The 21,368-nt window shown below is 36.8% G+C and overlaps 1 protein-coding gene across 1 annotated transcript; it reads right to left on the minus strand.

Annotated features, from left to right (window-relative positions):
* Positions 1-479: 479 nt before the first annotated feature.
* LOC130596572 (lipase member H-like) lies at positions 480-20,568 on the minus strand. The gene is made up of 10 exons (XM_057404345.1): positions 19,979-20,568; positions 15,983-16,359; positions 14,328-14,436; positions 11,462-11,563; positions 9,917-10,006; positions 8,678-8,845; positions 7,066-7,158; positions 5,794-5,905; positions 5,253-5,426; positions 480-1,284 (listed from the first exon to the last, which is right to left on the minus strand). The coding sequence occupies exons 1-10, from the start codon at positions 20,094-20,096 to the stop codon at positions 1,197-1,199; spliced, it is 1,431 nt and encodes a 476-aa protein (XP_057260328.1). The 5' UTR covers positions 20,097-20,568; the 3' UTR covers positions 480-1,196.
* Positions 20,569-21,368: the final 800 nt, after the last annotated feature.

Genomic DNA, 21,368 nt, shown 5'->3' on the forward strand with positions numbered 1-21,368 from the left:
ATGGTGGATCTGCCTCTTGCAACGAAAAGAGGAAGCTGTAACTTGCTTTCGCTTCCTTAGGACACTATCTTCCATCTTCCTTCTAACACAGCTGTTGACTTCCAATAAAACTTAAATTTCATAGGTTTTGGACATCCCACTCCACTGACATTCAGACAAAATTTGTTAATAGGTTCAACCAAGGATTGCTGTCAAAAGCAGGGACAGCAGCAGCATAGGAAAGAAAGGAAAAAGATAACATGCATAGGATGCATTTACACGAGAAATCCAAGTTAAACACATAAGATGAAAAATACAAGCATCTGTTCTTCAATAAGTAGCATCAGGAAAAGCAATATGGCATTGGAAAACCTTTTTTTCTTTTTTTAACTGAAGGAGGATATCTTTATGTAGGCCTTATTCTTTTTCACATACCAATAGGTGAAAGCTGTCATCAATCTCAACCTGAGCAGCAGCTATAATTTCAGAAGGCCCAAATGGAAATTGAATGAAAATGCATTTATTTAATCTTTAAGTTCATCTTTTCAGAATAGACTTTTAGAATTATTTCATATCTGAAACATTGCTGCCCTGTCCATAGCTTTGATACAAAAATATCTGAATGGTTGCAATGATACTCATCTATGATAAGCATAAAGCTCATATAATTGATTTAAACAGAAAAATTATATATGGACTCACAAATCTTGTTGTTCCAGTTCTGAGACAGACATTATATAATAAGAAATTGTGAATTCATTTATCCAACCAGCACAGCACAACAAAACTGTTGTGTATTAGGTCTGTAGATCACATGTACAGTATATTAAATTCACTTGTAGACAGATAATTATGTTTCCATATAAAAGCCATTACAAATAATAAATAATTAAATATATGTATGAATTGACAAATAATGTGCCAGATCATACAGATAATTCATATGTTAGCTTCATTGCTAACAAACAGTAATAAATAGACCACTGTATGTTATCCACCACGGTACCTTTACTTTATTCAAATTTCCCAAATACATAGATACGTGAACTTTTAAATTCATTTCACCCTTAGGCACTCAAAGCAAGTAATGCATATTACCAGCTAGATCCTGAAAATAAATCTAGCTTATCTCATTCCCTTTCTCATTGCAGTCCTTATCCTGAGGAAGAATCAAAATGTCACTGCTGCAAGAGAAATTAGGTTAATAGAAGCTCTCTTCATGTAGCCTTCTCTAGGCAAGGGATAGGTTTGAAGGTCACTTCAGTGTTCTCCATCAGTACCAAATCATATCTGCACAGCTGCAGCCTACAAAAAGTAGAAAAAAAAAATGAACACAATAGAAGTTAACACTAATATAAAAATATTTCAGTATTTGAAACATTAAATCCCCAGTATGTACAAGCTCTCAGAGACAGTATTTAGGACAAGAAGAAATATCTTGTTTAAGTTTACACCCTATTTTATGTATCTCTAGAGTAGTTTTGCCACACTGGAGAACAACCAGGACAATAGCTGGATGGTGCAAAGTGGCATGAGTAAGAAATGTATCCCATTAGTCTGAAATATGAAGATGCAATATTTCGGCATTAAAGTTATTAATCTGCGTTCAAATTAATTCTTCAGAACAATGGTCCAAGAACAGCCCAATTCTTGTCAACGCTGGACCTGAATAATTTATTTTGAGTTCCCTAGGTATTGAAGTTTCTCTGCTTTCATTGCACAGTGGAAAGTAGAACACCACATCATATAACTTGTTCAGTTGCAATGACAGCAAGTGTAAGAAAGTTTCATGCAAGAGAATAGTTTGCCATCTAAACATCTAGAAAACTCAGAACTGCATAATACTACATGAGCACATACAAAGGGAGACATAACACACAGAATCTTACTTTTTGAGGTCAACATGGATGCTCTACCTTTTAGGGCAGAAGAAGGTCACAGCTCTGCCCTTCACGTGCTACTGTACATGGTGAGAGCTGGTATGACCAGACTAATGACTAGTGTACCCTCTGATGGCACATCTGATGGTGTACTAGCTATGATACTTATTTTATTTAGAATTATCATCTATATTGCTCTGAACACACAATAAGGTTATAGAACATAATCTGCCTCAGACTGGGATGTAGTGTGCAGTGAAACAGCTAAAGGACAAAGCTTGAGAAAGAGCATCCTGCCAAACCTTTCTGCTGTTGCCTATTAGTGTGAGATTTTCAACAAGTCTCTACCTGTCTGTATGTGAAAGGAGTCAGATTTCTATATATGAATTTGAAACTTTGTAAGGTCCCTACAAAGCTAAGACTAGATTTTATGTCTAAAAAGATCAAGACAAATTCTGGTTTTCTGTATCATGCAAAGCATAAAATTTCATCCAGTCCTTCATCCACAATTTGTTTTGATTTTAATTCAATGGTTTACAATAATAATATTTTTGTACAGGGAGAAAAGCACAGAAAATGATAGCATTTTAATAGTCCTTGTAAAAGACTGTGAAAGAATTCGCAGGGCAAATTTCCAGCTATAACAATGTAAGATTATTATATGCATCCATTTCCTGAGTTGACTTTCACCATTTCACATAACAATCAGCACAGTATGTTAACGTAGCCAGCTCTCCACCAGCAGTCATCACCTGGGAAGGGCTTTATCTAACCACAGGGGACACAGTACATAGACAAGCCATAATGATGAATACTAGAAATAAAAACATATGGGTTTTGACATATTCTGTCTAATTTTAAGTGCAATCCATCTAAGCTTGTGATTACTGAGTACCAGGAATGGCTTATGGCAGAGTAGTCCTGAGTGAGGAGCAAGTTCTCCAGTTCACTGACAAAGAGCAAAACAAAACAGTTTTTGTTATGTGAGGCTTTTACAGCCCCTTAGCCCATGTGGTTTACTTGCCATCTACTAAAAAGTAAGGGCATGCCACACTCACTTGTTCAGTAAAGGTATTAATAAGGTCTTCTTTTTTATTACTCCTGTTCTTGTTTTCATTAAAGAAACTCAAAGGTAGCTGGGCAAAGTATCTTTAAGACCTTCACTTTCTCCATCAATTGAGCGTTAAGTGACTGACAGGTTCAAAAGCTCTTTGGAACAGCTGACACCTGGACATGTAGAAGTTTGGAAAACTTCCTGGCTTTATGAGTGAGCAGGAAGGATTTATCCCGGAGACCAGAAGAATAATCTGAAAATTATATGTACCTTTTAGTGTTCTCACATTCACATACCACCTGTGTGAATAATGGACCAGCCCAGTAGACAATTGGTTGGTGAAATACCTCAAACTCCCACTGTCCGCTATGAACCCAGATCTGGGGAGCCTGAGATTTCTATTGTCTTTTATCCCTGTACCAGTCCCCTGGATTTACCTACTACTTTATTATGTGGATAATTGAAATATTTTTAATGCAGTTTCTGGGTGATTATCTTGTATTCAAGTAATTGTTGTAATTACATGTAACTGAATAAGGTAAATATAGGTAGTTATAATTACAATGAGCAATTACGTAATTATATGAACCAATAGTGTTGTAACATCTGCATTTAAATTGCCTTCACAAGCTGATTCAAAACACTATTTTCCATTGCCATCTAAAAGTATCTAATGCGCTTATATGACTGCCATCTGTTCAGGCTCCGCATGAAGGATTTTAATGGTTCCTACTTTAAAGCAAATCAAGCGCATCTTACTTTAAAACTAACAAGAGTCAGAGTAACAGGAATGGAAACTCTAAACCATAAAGGCTACTGACTGAAGATTTTCTGTATTTGCTAGGTCATTAACTGAAAAAGTCCTGAATGTTGATAGGGTTGCATGAAATGTATCTTCTGATTTACCACCATCAGGTTGAGAAAAAAGATTGCAATATGATTTAGAGCTTTTACCGTATCTCATCACCACCTGTTTTTCAACAAAATCATGTCACTTCACCTGATAGCTTGAGACTTACGGTCTTCCATATCTTAACGAGTATTCATTCTGGGGTACTATTTTGATTACCTAGTGTTCTGTTTCTTCCTAAGTCTGTCTCACCTATCTTCCCCTCTTTTCCAGTAAATACAAAATAGGAGATATAAATACAAAATAGGAGATAACAAGGTTTCATAATGTTTACAAAGGGTCGTACCCAATTCCTACTAGACTATTATCATATACCAAATCAGAAAGCCATAAATGTTATTTCTCAAGTTAACAAAATATACTGGCTTTAAACTTACTCATATTGTAGTATTATTCCCACTCATTATTTATTTGATAAGTACCACTACTTATCACTACTGAGCTTTATTTTAAATTCTGACTTTGTTGAATCTGCCATTCATATGAAGCAAAGAGATGTAACGATTTTAATATAACATACTCTTGCTACTCCTGGATATTTCCTGCCTATTCCATCTAATACGTTATTTTCACAAGATGCAAACATTAAATGTAATTGGTAGTGTTATGGTACAAGTACCTCTGGAGATTTAAAACAATGAACATAGGATCATAGGATAGTTAGGGTTGGAAAGGACCTTAAGATCATCTAGTTCCAACCCCCCTGCCATGGGCAAGGACACCTCACACTAAACCATGCCATCCAAGGCTTTGTCCAACCTGGCCTTGAACACCACCAGGGATGGAGCATTCACAACTTCCCTGGGCAACCCATTCCAGTGCCAACATATGGCAATACTGCTGAAATATTTAAACCCAGATATAATTAATAAAAGCTTATTAATGACACAATTATAAAAAAATGCAGATTATTTCATTTTTAGTGTAATCAAGCACAAGTGCTAGTCTTCAAAGGTCTTGGTCTTTGTCTACAGCAACAAGACCAAAAACCTATTCCAGTAACACAAGTGGCTGAAGTGCTCCATTTCATGTGTGAAAAGCTGTGTACCAACACATGACTAAGGTAAAAATAGTTCTTAATAAAATTTATCTTCTGGAAGAGATCTTAACCGTGCAGGTATAAGTCAGGCTGGTCTACACAAGTGGTCCTTGTAAACACATTGTGACCAGACAGCAGCAGCAGCCTCCTGTAACAGGCAGCATGCGTGACATCTACATGTACAAGGGTGCTGTGCACTAAATGTTAATGAGCAGCTCTTCCACATGATAAATTTGACCCTAGTAGGATGAGAAGGATATTCATGCATCTAGGAATACATTATTAATTATTCTAGGAATACATTATTTAAAAAGTCAATAAAGGGAAATACACATTTCTGAGGAAACATCCTGAGCACATCCATAATTTGGATACGTGACAAACACTTACCTTTCTGGATTATTAAGAGATTTCAGCCTCATCTGGAGAACCCTAAGCTTGTGTTTTGGTCCTATTACAGTCTTCGTAGAAAAGGTCAAGGACATTTTTGATATTTTGTCAAGGTCTTGGTAAAATCCAGTTAGTATTTTGACTCTTTTATATTGCTGAAATGTTGAAGCTTCACTAAAGAAAAATGATATTTTGAGTTAGGGGTGTGTTAGATGAATAATATTCATTGTTACTAATAATTTATTAGGTTCAAAAATCTTGTGAGATGTATTGACTTTGAGCATTCAGAACAAGGACACCTAGAACTGGATTCAAACTAGCACCATGCAAGGACCTGTGGTAATTCATAAATGGACCATTTTAGTGTGAGGGCCATTGCCTCTGACAGTAAGCTATATCCAGAAAGGAGCTGTGGAAAAGTCTTAACAATCTCATGATACTTTTTGACTTACTTACATCTTAACAAGTTAAAGGTTTAAGAAACTTAGAAAATTAGTCCCATAAAGTGATTAAAGAGATTCAGAGACAAAGCACAACATACCTATTCATCTCTGATTCTACTGTGTTTCCAGCATAGTCAGTTAATTTAACTTTAATGAAACCTCTCCTAATGTTTTTATTCCAGGTAGTAATATCCAGTAAGTAGTTATACACTGCAAAAAGAAATAGGAAATAATAGATTCAAGGCATGACCTTAACAGGATATAGTTGTTATTATCACCCTGTTAAACATATACATTAGTTGATGATAGGAATGGTGACTCTTTACTTCAAAGTGTATTTTTCTGCTAGAAGTATGAATAAGGAGACAGACCTATAGGCCTGTGCAGCCTTGAGAGTATGCAGGGGCAAAGTCCAAGCAGACAAGAGCAGGGAAAAACAGTGGTAGCAGGTTTGGGTTGAGCTGAGAGAGCACAGGGAATAGGAGTTGATTTATATAAAATCAATCACATCTTTGTTAGCCTCTCCTTGACCCTTTGGAAGAAACAGTGATGTAAGTAAGCATGATCATCACTATAAAAAGAGATAGTCCCTGGTCACAAAACTTGCCAAGACAATGGAAAAAGCTAATGGAAAAACTTAATTTCACTTGAATTCTCCATAAGCCTACCTCCATACCCCAAATCAAAGAACCTTAAACATAGCCAATCAGAAAAGTGTGCTAACATTTGCCTGTGATAGTAGAGTCTGCTAATAAAAGAAATTGAATGAAAATCTAAACAGGACATCTACATGGATATTTAGATACCTAAACTGATGCAGCTAAAGCCCATGCCATGAGAATTCATTCCCATGGAGTATAACCCTGAAGCTAAGTTTTCCCTCCACTGTTTTAGTTCAAGGAAGAAATGGACTTTTCAAAGTTGGAGTAGCTGTAGTTGACTGTGTGGTGTTCTCCTTCTGGGGTGGAACATAGAGGTGTCTCTTTGCTGTCCCCCACCCAGGGCAATCTCCCATTTTTTGCCCTCTGAAGATGGCAGCAATGATCCAGTCTAAGCAGGTTCTCTCAGCCCAGCTTTTTCCCTGTCACTTGATTCTCATTTTCTGGCTTCCTTCTTCCTCTTGGCAGTCTATCCCATTGCTTTTAATGTTTTCATTATTACTTACTCGTCTGCCACAACCATTCTTCTTCCTCCAGTCTGCAAACTGACACTTAGCTCATGGTTTATTACACCATTTTACACACCAGCTAACAATAACTTTCTACTCTTAACATGCTTTCACTCTAGATCAGCTAACAAATAACAGCTATCAGATAACAAATAACAGCCATTTCATAAAGAGTTCATTATGCATGTATTCAGTCACTCACTGCAGAATGGGTCTTGGTCCGTGGTATCAAAATAAGCTTTTGTTGGTGAACTGTTTGGGATTAACATTTTTTTCCATCTATCAGCATAATAACCTGAAATCCAAAGTTTAAATATTTAATTTCAGACATTCAGGAAAATTATGATACATATATAACTTCACAAAAGAACCTCACCCAAAGTGACAGATTTGTCTTCCATTTTCTTAAATATTCTCTGACAAAATAAATTGAATTAGAAAATACAGGAATCCCTTGAATATAATAGGATTTGGTATGTAAGAATTTCATTCTTCTGATATTTTAGTATCACTAAAATTGTCATAATATAACAGTTGGAATCTATTTAGTCTAGAGTACGAACTCAAAAAAAATAGTGCTTGTAAACTCCAGCAGAGGTAATGAAAACAAACCACAAAAAGTACCCCACATATTTGCAGAGAACAGCTAGATAATAGCTTCACATTAGGTAAAATTTCTTCCTTTTTTTTTTTTTGAATCATTAAAGTAAATATTTTTAAATCCTTCAGTCTATAATTGTGATTATTCTTTAATAAGATGATAGGTAGTCCGTAAGGCTCCTTACCTTATGAATATGATGTAGAAAGAACTTTTGGGTTATACAATTCTATGCTTATTTTCTTCAGGGCTTGATAACAGTCCTTGTTCCTAAAATGGTTGATCTTACTCTCTCCCTCTTAATTTCATTACCTAGACCGAAAAATGAGGGCTAGTTCCAGGCTGCAGAGCTGCTACTGCAAGGCAGCAAGCACGAAAGCTTGCAGTAGAAGGACTAAAAAATAGGTGACACCAGAGTGTTCAAATATTTCTCCCTCTTGTAGCTTGGGCATTCATTGTAAGTGCATCAGGCATGGCTAATAACCATGCTAGGGTAGTCCTGGAATCTTTCTGTCCTACTATAAGGTCCCATCACAGTTGTGTTTTATTATAAAATAGCATACAGATCTGTCTGTCTATGCTTTTTCTTCAAACCTGATCTAACTAGTATAGGTGTACATCCTAATAAAAGGATGTAAAAAACACAAGTTATGTATTTAAAGTTAACTTCTTACTTTAAAAATTAATTCATAAGAAAACCCTGCCAACTATGAAATTCTCACACTATTGTAGCTCTCTTCAAACTGTTCCCAGATCCTCTCTAAAAGCAATAAAATCCCAAAAGGCTAAAAACCCCTCCAAATAAAAGCTTGGTTCCAAAAGAAGAGACAAAGAAACCATGAAGGCTCTATAAATATTATTACTCTTCAATAAATGTGCTCTAGGGATGGTAACATACTGTCAAAGCTTGTAAAAGTGATGAACTAGGAAGGAGCAGTTTCTCTGTAGAAAGGAAATATACTGTGAACCCATTTCAGACTAGAAAGTATAATGATCAAGATTAGGAACACTCAGCACCTGTGCCTAGCAGAGATAGCTATAAAGCAGACAAAGCCATAAACTTTAAACTAGTTTAAACAGTATGCAGCTTTGCATGTGATCAGTCTCTACGGATCCCTTAACACGATATTACAGATATCTAGAGTGGACCCGAAATAGCTAGGTTGTATTTCCTGCAAACTCTCACCCAGCCTACAGTAAATTTCACAATACTTACCCAGTATTGGACAGGACATTGGGTGGAAAGCTTCACAATCAACACATTTTCCTCTCTTGTAATCAAAGTAAGAGTCACAAGGATATGTTATTATGTCGCATCTTCTTTTCAAAGATGATAAGAAAAGAAAGACGGATCTTTGATGGTCACACTTAAAATACTGAAGTCCTTTAGGAAAGAAAAAATGAAATACTCAGAGAATATGTCATTTTTTTTTTCATAAAATAAAAGCTTTTATCAAAGTAATCCCATTTACCTGAGTTATTCTTAGCTAGCCCTGGTTTTATTCTTTTGTTAGTTGACCACCAATTGGATGGTCACACACACACAAGAAAAAATTGAAGACTATTTTGAATATCACATGTACAGACAAAAGTCTAAAGGTTTTATATTTAAGAAATAGTCTCCCAAATCATAACAGATTTACAGGGTTTTTTTGCTAGAAAATGTGAGTCTGAGTTAAAATTTGCCTCATTGCAGGCTGTTTTGGGGGGTAATAAATTCCTCCCTCTCCTAGCAGAACAAACTATGAGAACTGTACAGATGAAGACGATCCTGAGTTTTAAGGAATTCTCCCAAACTCACAGACATACAAGTGGAAGCCCTATGCTTTTGCAGCAGCTCTAATTTGTAGCACCAGTATGCAGCTTAGTGGTGCTGTAATAGAAACATAGACAGACTTAAACATATGCAAAAAGAGTAAAAAAAAAACAACAATGGGCAGCAGCCTTGCTTAAGATTTTGGGGGCCGAAAAAAGCAAAATTTTGCAGCAAAAGATCATGTCATAAAATTGTTTTTATCCTAGAATTTGCAGGACCCTTCAAACCCTACTGCATTACTGCCAATGAGGAGGAATCTAAGACACAGTGAAGACTTGAAAGCCTTGCCTTCCATGTCATATGCAAGTGATCCTGTCTAAACCACTTGGACACAGCTTCCCCCATGCCTAGTCATATATAAACATAGAATAATAATGATCACTATGTGCTAGTTGTATATATATATATATATAATTTTATCATAACAATAATAATGATATGGTGGAATACGTATGTTCATAGGAAAATACAAAAAAAAAGATGTCAAATGTATTTGTTATTTCTCATTTGCTGAGTAGAGGTGGAAAAGAAAGAATCCAAAGGCCTCAGCTCCCATATTAATGAATACGTGCAGTGTCCATTAACTTCTTTTGATTCGATCTCAGTCTTTTTTCATTAATTGAACACATTCATATTTACCGCTGAATATTGTTTGTGGACAACCAGGCTGATCCGTTCCTCCATTTGGATAGAAATCAATGGTTCCTAAAGGTTTCTTGAAACCTAGTGCTAAAGTAAAAACATCAGGAATCAAAATCATAAGCAGAACTATCTAGTCAGTTATTTATCATTACATTCCTTACAAAATAACATGGAGGTCTTAAAGGAAAATTTTGCAATTATACTGTTCTTTTGTTCTCTAAATGGAAGCCATGTTATGAGTTAAAATCACAAATCCCACCAAAAAAAAAAAGTTTTTTTTTCCTTTGTAAGAAAATTATACACATGTGAAATGCTGTACATAAATGTATAAAAATTTGTGTCAAGATTCGTACTGCCACAAAAGAAAAAGGAAAAAACAGAAGCAACTATTCAGTGCTGTATCAGACATTATTTGCACAAAGAAAACAATGAAATTCATGTTCTCTCCAACAAACAAAATTCTTTCCCAATGTAATTTTTGTTACAATAAGATCTTCCATTTTTTTTTTTTTGCATTCAATATTGGATTCTGAGCTACACTAATACAAGCAATATATCAAAGCAAAAAAATCTGTATCTGCTCCATAAAAGACGATGAGTAGCTTTAGGTCAATCTTACCTGTCTTCCTTTTTTACTACAACTTCTCTTTATTTACATAATATGAACATTAAAACCCCAGGTTTTTTAAAGATTCATATACAAATTTGTGTAGTAAAAAGCTTAATTTTCAACATTATAAAAGAAACTGGTGTGAAACTACGCAAATACTGCAATGAGAGTGGTAGGTGTGAAAGGTTTACTTATAATTCTGAGGAAAACATTAAACCAGATTATAGCATGGGTGAGCATTTACAATATTCTTTGTTTTAACCTTACAATAATGTGTTTTACAACTTTAAGCACTAGATCTGTAGTGTACTAACATGATACAGCTGAGATGGGGTGCCTCAGAAAGGACTAATTCAGTGATAATCACATGCTAACAACTGCTATGTTCATATACAGTAGCACAGCAAAAAAAAATGTTAATACTGAACCATTTTGGAAGTGGCAGTATCATAAATCAACGCAATAGGCGTGCTTTACTCAGTGTGTGGGCTTGCTCTTTTCATATTCAGAAGGAATATACTATAACAAACAAAACATAAATGACTGACATTATCACTACTTTAGCATTACATTAAATAGACTCATGACTATGGTTATCTACATATGCTTTCAGTTAGCTGTTGGCATTAAAGTTATTTCAATATTTTCAGGTTCAGCCATCCAGCCTCTCTTACTCAATAACCTAGCTATTTATGTGAGAACTGAACAAAACAGCTCATCACTGCTTAAGTTACTAGCTAAGCTGAGTTTCAATTTCTTTTGATGAATAGGCATAATAACGTACAGCATGATTTCAAAATTATAGATATTGTTAGAAAGCAACAGCACAGCAACCTACATAACACAAAATATGTTACTGAAATATCCTTTCTCTTTTGCTTTCCTGCCTTTCCTAAAGTTCAAATAGGAAAGCTATTACCATTAGTCATTACCATCAGTATCTGAATGGATTACATCAACAAACTGTGCATCAGTTCGATCCAGTCTCCCTTCTGGTGGCTCTCGAGTGAACAAAGGGCCTGCTGGATCAAGACCTAAATAAAAATAACACTAGCATTACAAATCCTGGCAGATATATACAAGACCAATGTATATGATTCTATTTAAGCACTATTTATCAATGACTCTTCATATTCCTGGGATAAGAATAAAAATAAAATCCAGTACAGTTCTTCCCAAGTTTCCATTCTTCAACTTTCTAAGCAAAGGGAGGGTTCGTACAAGACTGATCAACCCACCTCTTTGAATTTCTCTCTCTCCATAATTCATTGTGCTTATCTCCCACTTCCCCAGATGAAGATGAGCCAACAGCATTAGGGATCAAATCCTGAGAAATATAAACACTGTGGATTCTCATGCACTTTACGGATAGGGAATTATTGTTGTGCAGCCCTGAAGCCTGGTAAATTTCAAAATGATAATTTCTGTCCTTCACTGAAAAGTGAAATTTTTAGCTGAAGTTTCCTCTGCTCCTATTTTCTTGACAACAAAAGCACAGACAAAATGAGGAAAAGAAAAAGCAGCAAACATGGAAAATTAAACTGTCAAGGCAAAACATATTCCTACACTTCAATGACTCCTAATTACATTCACACTGACTAAAGGACAAGGACATTGCATGACCTTAGATTATCTAAATTTATATTATGATTTAACTGCCAGATGTGCTTTAAGAACTAGTCTAGGAAGGTTCTCTCTCAAGATCAAGATAACCAAGTCCCAGACTACCACAGAGGATCATGGAATGCCAGGAATTTGCATTCATAGTACCCTAGGTGACAAAGGTCGTTGGTTTAGTCCACTAATTAGTTTTATACTTTCAAAACCTCCAAACAGTGAGGAGGAAAATAACTTTTTCTTCTTTTTTTTTTTTTAAATCTCATTTTTCCAACATTTCTAATATTTTGAGCCACCGGCTCAACTCATTTGAAAGTATCAAAACAGTCTCATAAGAGGTTATAATCCTTGTGTGTTCAGACTGCTCAATCTTTGCCTTTATATATCCACATCTGTAATTATAAGAAGGCGGTTGAAATATCTCATATAATTCCATTTACCTGTGAGCAACTGAGTTCAGAAATTACATGGAGCTATTTATTGTACAGAGAGGACACAGACCTGCTAGCCTAGCATTGTAGTCAAGTCTGCCCTCAAGCAGTGATGCAAACTCTAGGGAATTGTATAAAGCATAACTGAGTACTCTTAACCAGTGGAATATAGCTGGAGCCTGTCACACTCTTAGAAAATGCCCTAATTTTCAGATTACTGTACAAAGAGGTGTGGAGTCTCTAATGCCCTTTGTTAAGGCTTGCTTCTGGCTCTTCTTACATTTCTGGAAACAAATCACTTAAGTACTCTGAAGAGAGAGTTTGGAGATATAAATCTCAAGGAGAGGCAACTTCCTCCTTTCAGATGAAAACAGCTGATCTCTCAAATCCTAAACACTATCAGGCTCCAACAGTCTCTTCTCCCCTTAGCATCTTTTTTGAGAGTTAGCTTAGTCAGTTTCCCTCTCAACACACTAGCTGCAGTGAGTTCTGCTGTTTCACTGCAAGAAGTATTTGGAGCCTCAAGTGCACTCGAGTCAGCACTATGGCTTTTGCAATAAGAATCAGCACCTAAAAGTTAAACATAAACTGTGTAGTCCCGAAAGATGTACCCACATTGAGGGTATTCCATTGTTCGCTCTACGCACCTGTGCTGGTTCTGGCTGGAGCAGAGTTAATTTTCTCCATAGGAGCTAATGTGGGGCTGTGTTTTGGATTGTGCTGAGAACAGTGTTGATAACACAGGGATGTTTCAGTCACTGCTGAGCAGTGCTCACACAGAGCCAAGCGTTTTTCTGCTCCTCACTCCACTAGCGAGTGGCCTGGGGGGGCACAAGGAGTTGGGACAGGACTCGGCAAGGACAGCTGAACCAGGCTGACCAAAGGGGTGTTCCAGACTGTACGGTGTCATGTTCAGCATAAAGAGCTGGGGGAAGAAGGAGAAAGTGGGGGGACTTTTGGAGTGATGGCATTTGTCTTTACAAGTCACTGTTGTGCATGATGGAACCCTGCTGTCCTGGAGATGGCTGAACACACCTGCCATGGGAAGTGGTGAATGAGCTCCTTGTTTTTCTTTGCTTGCACACACATCTTTTGCTTTACCTATTACACTGTTTTTATCTCAACCCATGAGTTTTCTCACTTTTTCTCTTCTGGTTCTTTTTCCTATCCCACTGTGTGGGGAATGAGTGAGTGGCTGGCTGGGGTTTGGTTGCTGGCTGGAGTTAAACCACAACAGCACCAACCCTGCAGCTGTCAATAGCGATCATGCAACAAGTATGAGGTAATATTTGTAGTGCCCATTCACAGGTTTCACACCTCATCTAAGCTCCCCATACAAGATACCTCAACGTACTGAAGCCTACACTATGTTCAGATACTTCAAACTGAAACTAGATCCTTGTGCCTGATTCCTGTGGTCTCACCAAGAGGTTTTGAACCTCCTTTCAGAGGTACATGACTTGCTTGGTCAACTAGACATAACATTTAACTTAACTGGCATTTGGATGTAGCACTCAATTTTCATTTGAGAGACTAGAGGTAAACAGGATGTAAAATTCAGCTGCAATTTATGTTCTGAAGGAAGACTTCCTCAATTTCCTGAACTTGTTTCAGGAATACATTTTTCCTCACATATATAACTAAATAATTCTCATTTGTTGATATTTCAGTGATAGCATCTATGTGATTTGCAGCTATGACAATGATAAAAGGTACATTAGAATATATATATCAGGATTAAAAGCCTTACCTGTAATCCTGCCAAGCTCGCCATTATACTTTTGGCCAACAAAACCAGCTATATGAGCCCCAAGACTAACTCCAATCATATGCATAGAGTAAAGAGAAGCTCCATCCACCTATTAGGGAAAAAAAAAATCAATCACCAAGCAAAGCCATAGCCACACAAAGTTAAGTGAGCAGACATCAGTTTTCACTTTCTGTCAGTACTCGAAGTTATTTCTCTAACTTTAGAAACAAATGAAAATTACAAAGTTCTTGCCAATTTGCCATCTGTACTAGTTAAACAGTTTAACAATTATGAAATTCTTTGACAAGAAACATGTAAAAGGGAAGCTTTTCCTTTTTATTTCTTCCAAAATACCACCCTAGTTAGAAGGAGAGCAGGGAAGGGAAGGGGAAGGCATTTACCAGATACGAGAAAGATGAACCAAAACTATGAACTAGGAAAAAAAACAAAACAAAACCAAAAAACTATCTTCTCTGCCTTATCCTCCCAATAAAATAGATTAAACCCATAATACCATCAACAAAGACTCATAGCACAGAATTGCAGAATAATGGTGCGAAATGCACACCTGCAGGAATGCCTTAGGGTGCCCATTCTGCAAAGCAGGCAGCACTTAGTAAACAAAACAGAACAAAACCAAAACTACTGAAGAACTCTGAAACACTGTCAGCAGACCTGTTGAAATCTCTGCAAAGTGATAGGATGTTATGTGGGATTTGGTACATTAATATATCTCAGAATGAATTAACAAAGGCCTCACGACAGCTTACAAGTATGCAAGTGATAGCTGTGGGACACAATATACACCGTGACCACCACTTTGATAACTTGCACAACTGCTAAATATACTTTTCCAGCTCACCCTGGGTTGGAGACTATTCTTATAGTCCTAATTTATTTTTCTATTCTTTAACAATAAATTTACATATTACAGCTTGTTATCACTATTCCTTGTCCCAGAGGACAGATTCCGATAGGCTTTCTCTTCTTTCACCCCAGCCTTTCTCAAAACTATTCTTTTTAACTCAAATTCTTCATGAATGTTTTCTTACTACATAGCATTCAAGATTTCTGAGAATGGCTGTGAAAAGAAGTAGTGAGAACAGAAGAAAAATCAAGTGATAAATCTAACAATGACATAAATGAGTTTTGTTCACTCGATTAAGCAATGAATTCAAAGTCAAGACCACCAGCATCAACAATTGTTGCAGCAACTCCCTTTAGAATCACAAAGTTTATACCATTTGAGAGCAAATATTTATATCTGTCAGGGATTTCTTTTTCACTTAAAATCTTTAATTGTAGTAGTTTAATAGTAAAAAAAAAGCAATGCTTTTGTAAAATTTTAATGCTGCATACTATGTGGACATCTCTCACTTCACCTCCTCACTGGTGTATTTGCTCTTTCCAGAAGACCTAAAACTTCCAGCTTGAGTAAAGAAATCAGAGGCATTCTTCAGTGAAAGGGAAATAAGGACTCAGCTGAAATTTAAGATACGCAGTAAAAACTGCATGCAAACTTAGTAAATACTTTGGTAAAGAAATGTCATTTGATGTTGCTCACTGGGCTTCTTTTTAGAGATATTTAAATATCCATTCCCAGCCAAACTCTGCTATTTAAAGTTATTCAGAGCAGATGCAACTCTCTGCCTTACCAGCATCTGGTCAACATAGTTCTTCAGTATTTCTGCAGCTTTTCTGCAGTTGTCAACAGCAGATACATAGTTCACAGTTGTAGCACCACGATTCCAATCAACTATAATAAGATTAATATCCTCTGAAGACAGTAAAAGCTCCTTTATATCACCTAGCCATGCTGGTGGAGATCCCGTTAGTCTGAAGCCATGAATAACAAAGACAATTTTCTTGGAGGTATTAAGGTACTCAGATGCAGCAACATTGTGTTCAATGAGCCTCTCAGAACAATTTGGGTTTTCCCTTGTGTACAGCAGTAACTGAACTTGGAGTTCTGTTCCAGATAGAGCATTGCCTATATTAAGATCTGTGAATTCAGGACATTTTTTCTCGTCATCTGAAAAAGATGAAAATGTTGGACAGTCATTTGATGAATTAGACCACCTGAAATAGCACCTGAAATGCCACCTCTTCACTTCTTCTTCCACATTTTTCCACTAAAAGTGAAGAGCTTCCTTTTTATTCACTCCAGACCTTTGGAATATGGTGCCAGAATGTGCACTGAACAACACGCAGTTTAACTACTGACTCTGCAAATACCACTACGTTTCTCTGAACCCTTCTAATACAAAATCAACCTTTGTAATTGTCCCTGAATAGTGTTTTCTCTATAATTAATATGAACTAATAGTCAGTGTTGATAAGATCCTTTGCTTAAAACCACCAAATTTAGGTTCTCAGAACTTTTTCACAACTAGTGTGCGTTTTTTAGACAGGTAAACCATTGTGGTCGTTTCTTCTTCTTTTGGCCAGGGTAGCAATGTTGCCAATCCTTAGCCTCATTGATCTAGCAGTAAGAAACAGTTGCCTGACAGTATAGGGATGACCCAGACCTTTTCCCTAATTTTGGATCATTTTAAGGACACTATTGCCAAGAAACAAAGAAAGAAGATGAAAAAAATAGTATCTTGTTCTGAGTTTGAATAGCAAGAATCTGTAAGGTCAATGTACATACTGGCACAAGAAAACTGTGGTATTTGACATTACTGTGATGGCGATGAGGCACTGGAAGAGGTTGCCCAAACAAATGGTAAATGCTTCATCCCTGGCATCCAAGGCCAGGTTGGACAGAGACTTGGGCAACATGGTCTAGTGTGAGGTGTCTCTGCCTGTGGCAGGGGGGTGGAACTAGATGATCTTAAGGTCCTTTCCAACCTTAACTACTCTATGATTCTATGATTTCTGTACTCGGGTAGCTATGGTATGCAAAGTTAAGCTACAGACCAGTCAGGATCAACAAGAGGAAGGCGTTTTTCAAAAGAGCCTAAAAAGACTGTACTTATCAAGGTCAAAAGTTAACCCTTTAAAAAGTAACCTTTGGCTGCTGAGGTCACATTGTGTGGATAAGACATTTCAGGATTCCAGGCGCAATGCTGAAGCCTGTCACAGCTCTTCTGCATGGCCCATTCACCTTCACTATGGTGTCAGCTGGTTGATGTCCAAAGAAATACAGGCCCATCTCTTGACTTCTTGGCTACACTACTTTGCGCAAGTCTTTTGTCTGATATGGGATGACACCTTCCTCAGTTCTTCTGTCATTAACAACTTTGTAAAACAAGTCAACTTCCAGAAAGCAAAAGTAGAAATAGTACCTACTCAGTTCCTTAAAAAAATAGTTTTAAAATCAAATGAATTCTTCAGAACTTTTGAGGTCAAGGAGAAGCAGATGTAGCTCTTCTCCTTTTCCCAGCAAGCAGCAAGCAGGAAGAACTGAAGCCACAACATGTGCACATCTGAGATGCCCAGCAAGCCCTCACCAGTTGATAAAGCTGTGAAAGGCAAGCGTGTGTGTGTGGGTTACAAGGTATCTGAAAAATGCATTCGATACCATAAAGCAAATCTAATCAAAGCTATACAAAACAAAACAATGTGAATTACAGCACCTAACATTCAGTAAAGACGCTAGAAACACTAATTCACTCAGGGAACTAGACTAATCACCTCATAAATGGCCAAACCATATATGTCAAATGACTAGACCAGTTACCTCTGGACTGGACATCACAAAAAATAATGGATATTTGCAACCAGAGCAGGGTTGAAGTTACAGAGTCTTAGAAAAGGCCTGAAACATTCGGTCTCAGATCAACTGGACTAAAGTTTCATGCCTTATTTTCATCACAATAGCTAAAATTATTACATGTGAGAAAAGTTAGACTTAATATTTCAATATAAATATCACTGTCCTCTTCATTTAGACACTGAATAATTTAAGTAACTTTGACCGAGATTACTGTGAAGGTTATTAACTGACTAGTGATACAGGAAGGAAACTCATTTCATTGATCAGACTTATCATAGAATCACTGAATTGTTTGGGCTGGAAAGGATCTTAAAGCTCATCCAGTTCCAATCCCCTGTCATGGGGAGGGACACCTTTCACTAAACCAGGTTGCTCCAAGTCCCGTCCAACCTGGCCTTGAACACTGCCAGGGATGGGGCAGCCACAGCTTCTCTGGGCACTCTGTGCCAGCTCCTCACCACCCTCACAGGGAAGAATGTCTGCCTAAGAGCTCATCTCAATCTATCCTCTTTCAGTTTAAATCCAAGCAGAAGTTCTGAAACTGAAAGCTGATCCGCTGCAATTGCCTTGAGTTTAACAAAAATAATAAAGAACCTAGGAAAATATCATACATATGACATGATACTGAGGTATTAATAGAATGTATCACATTTAATTTCTAGTTTTCATATAATGATATGCAATGATAAAACTAGAATACAAGTTCTATTACACAAATATACATAACTTATACATAACTCAAATAAAAAACAGCGGCTTGACAGATGATCTTAAGATCCTTTCCACCCCTAACTATTCTATGATTCTATGATCGCATTTTTGCTATTCAGATTCAAAGCTACAACATGAAACTCATTTTTGCCTAATATTCTTCTTAAATCCAAGTTTAATCACTGATCCATACAATTCAGTCCTACATATCTAGCATATAAAAGAGTTATGCTAAGATAATGTTGAGCATATCCATTTAAGTGTTTTGAATGCTTATCATTTGATTGGTAGAAAAAAGAATTAATTTTTCTAAAGGCAGTGCAATGACAGTGACACAAAGCAGTTTTGTCCATGGAACTGAGAAATCTATTACAAGGAAATAATTTAACTGACGGAACCTATTTACTAGCTGGGAAACATCAAAGGGAAACAACTCATTTACTTATGACTGTGAAATGACAGCGGTTATTCTGTGAAAGCAAATAGACAAACAAAGAAAAGATGATGTCTTTACTGTGGAATTAGGTAAGTACTGTAAATAGATTTCTAGATTTAATATGTTGCATAGTTTAGTAAGGATTCATTAAGGGGAGGTTTTTCAAACTCCTATTTCTGATCGATTACTGGAAGGGATATCCCGACTGCCCTTTGTGCACACTTGTGGGAGTACTCACATACACTTTTCTGTACAATCAGAACATGTAGACAGGCGTTGGGCTGTCACATGTTCAGTTTAACTCAATTTCAATGCAATTTTAACTTTCCTGTGTATGTTTGCTATAAGTATCTTCAGTGGTCGAAAAGGGAAAAATCTTAAGTGCACAGTGACTTCCTTGTAACTAAATTTTACTATTTAAAGCATGACATAGCTTGAACACCTGTCAACCTATCAAATCAGCAGTAAACAATAAGATTATTCTACTATGTTAAAAGTATTTCACAATTACCTCTTTACTTTGTACAAAGTGCACATACCTGAGCGTGTCTGGGTGCAAAGTACAGCCAGAGATAAAGTATCAGGCTTCGTTTTATTTATTTTAAAATGAAAACCTACGTCTCAGTTTCAAAGTGATCAAATTCTCTTTACTAATTGTCTGTTCCATGAGACATAATTCACAAGGTATAAATATTTTGGCCAACTTAAACGAAGGAATACTCCTTTTTTAAAATGCTTTAATAAAAGCAAAGAATACATCATGAAGAAAAATCTAATGGTCCTTACCTGATTTCACCCAGGATATCAAATAGATGAACAAACACAATTTCAGCACGTGGAAACGGAGAAAAGTGATAGGTAAAATCCACAGACAAGTGACAAATTGCATGTTTCCTTTCAGCATGCTAGGTTTCTAACCTAACTGAATGCCACTAATGAAGTAAGTGACATGCACAGTAGGAAGGAGAAAGCAAAGCTGTATACAGGCTTCTGCAATTCATGACTCCTCCTATTGAAAGACTTTAGTAAATAGGGTGGTTTCTGCTCTTTAAGGGTTGGAACTGGTTTTTAATCTGTTTCCCTCTCTGCCTATCAGTGGATTTACACGTAAGCAATTATGTTATGTACTACTGATAACACTGTTACACATTGGAATTCAGGAAGCAGAATAACTAGAGGTACATCACCTCAGAGATCCACCCTGTGTCTTCTTTTAAGCGTCACTCAATTGCAATTAGAGGCACTGAGATGGGCAAAAGAAACTCGGAACAAAAAGTCATTCTGGTGACAGAAGGATTTTTCTGTAAGAACTTGAAAATAATTCTGAGAAGTGTATATGGATTATTCTTGCACAAAGTTATCTTCCAAGCTTTTTCCAAGGTGTCATTCCCTAGGCTAAATCCAGAGGTCTGTGGCATCCTTCTACGGGAGAGAGATGTAGCTTAGAGTCCCACAAACCTCACTCAACCCCTGACTTCCTGGGTGTTTTTGGTACGTCACTTCAATCATTCCGTGTTCCCAACTACAAAATTGATGAAGAAACATTGATTTTTGTGAAACTCATTTATTTACAAACCAGTTCAGTGGGTAAATACAAGAGGAAAACCTTCAGTTTCTTGGAGTTCATAATGAAGCAAAGAGGCAGGTAAACTCTGCATTATTCAAGTGAGAAGCCTGGATGCCCAGTTTGCCTATATCTGGCCCCCAATTATTTCCACTGCAGGAGTAAGAAAAACATACCACAACCACTCAAATGTGAAGCAGACACATGCCAGAAATGTCTTTTGTAGTGTATCCTTCCCAGTGCTTCTAAGCATAAGGTCTAGGTCTCCCTCTTTTCCTACCACAACAGTTGGTGTTGTGTGTTTCATTACTTTTAAGTGATTGGTCTCTTCAGCTGGCTTTAACGATTCTGAGCAGCTCAACAAAGCTGTGCTACGCAAGCTTCTGCAGCAGATGGGAGGTCTCTTCAAAGGCTTTTCCACTTTCAGTGCAGCTACAAGAAGATGATGCAGTACATCTACTCATATGAAAATCAACCCAGTTTACTTAACCAGTGAGCTTTTATTATGTTTTTGCTTCCATTTTTCAAATGTCACCCTATTCTGACTAAAGTTCACTAAGGCAACTCTTGTTATTCCTTTGCATTCCCTCTTTATCTCAAATCTTTGACACT

This window comes from Pezoporus wallicus, unplaced genomic scaffold (genome assembly GCF_028554395.1).
Source record: "Pezoporus wallicus isolate ANWC-B61680 ecotype Strahan unplaced genomic scaffold, APGP_CSIRO_Pwel_v1 contig_5922, whole genome shotgun sequence".
NCBI lineage: Eukaryota > Metazoa > Chordata > Aves > Psittaciformes > Psittacidae > Pezoporus > Pezoporus wallicus.

Bases quoted from the DNA above. Each gene is read 5' to 3' on its own strand.
- LOC130596572 (XM_057404345.1), bottom strand. From the start codon at position 20,096: ATGCTGAAAGGAAACATGCAATTTGTCACTTGTCTGTGGATTTTACCT. The intron at 14,437-15,982 runs GTAAGGCAGAGA...TTTCCCTAATAG, and splicing joins ACTATGTTGACCAGATGCTG to GTGGATGGAGCTTCTCTTTA. The intron at 7,159-8,677 runs GTAAGTATTGTG...TTTGGATTTCAG, and splicing joins AATGTCCTGTCCAATACTGG to GTTATTATGCTGATAGATGG.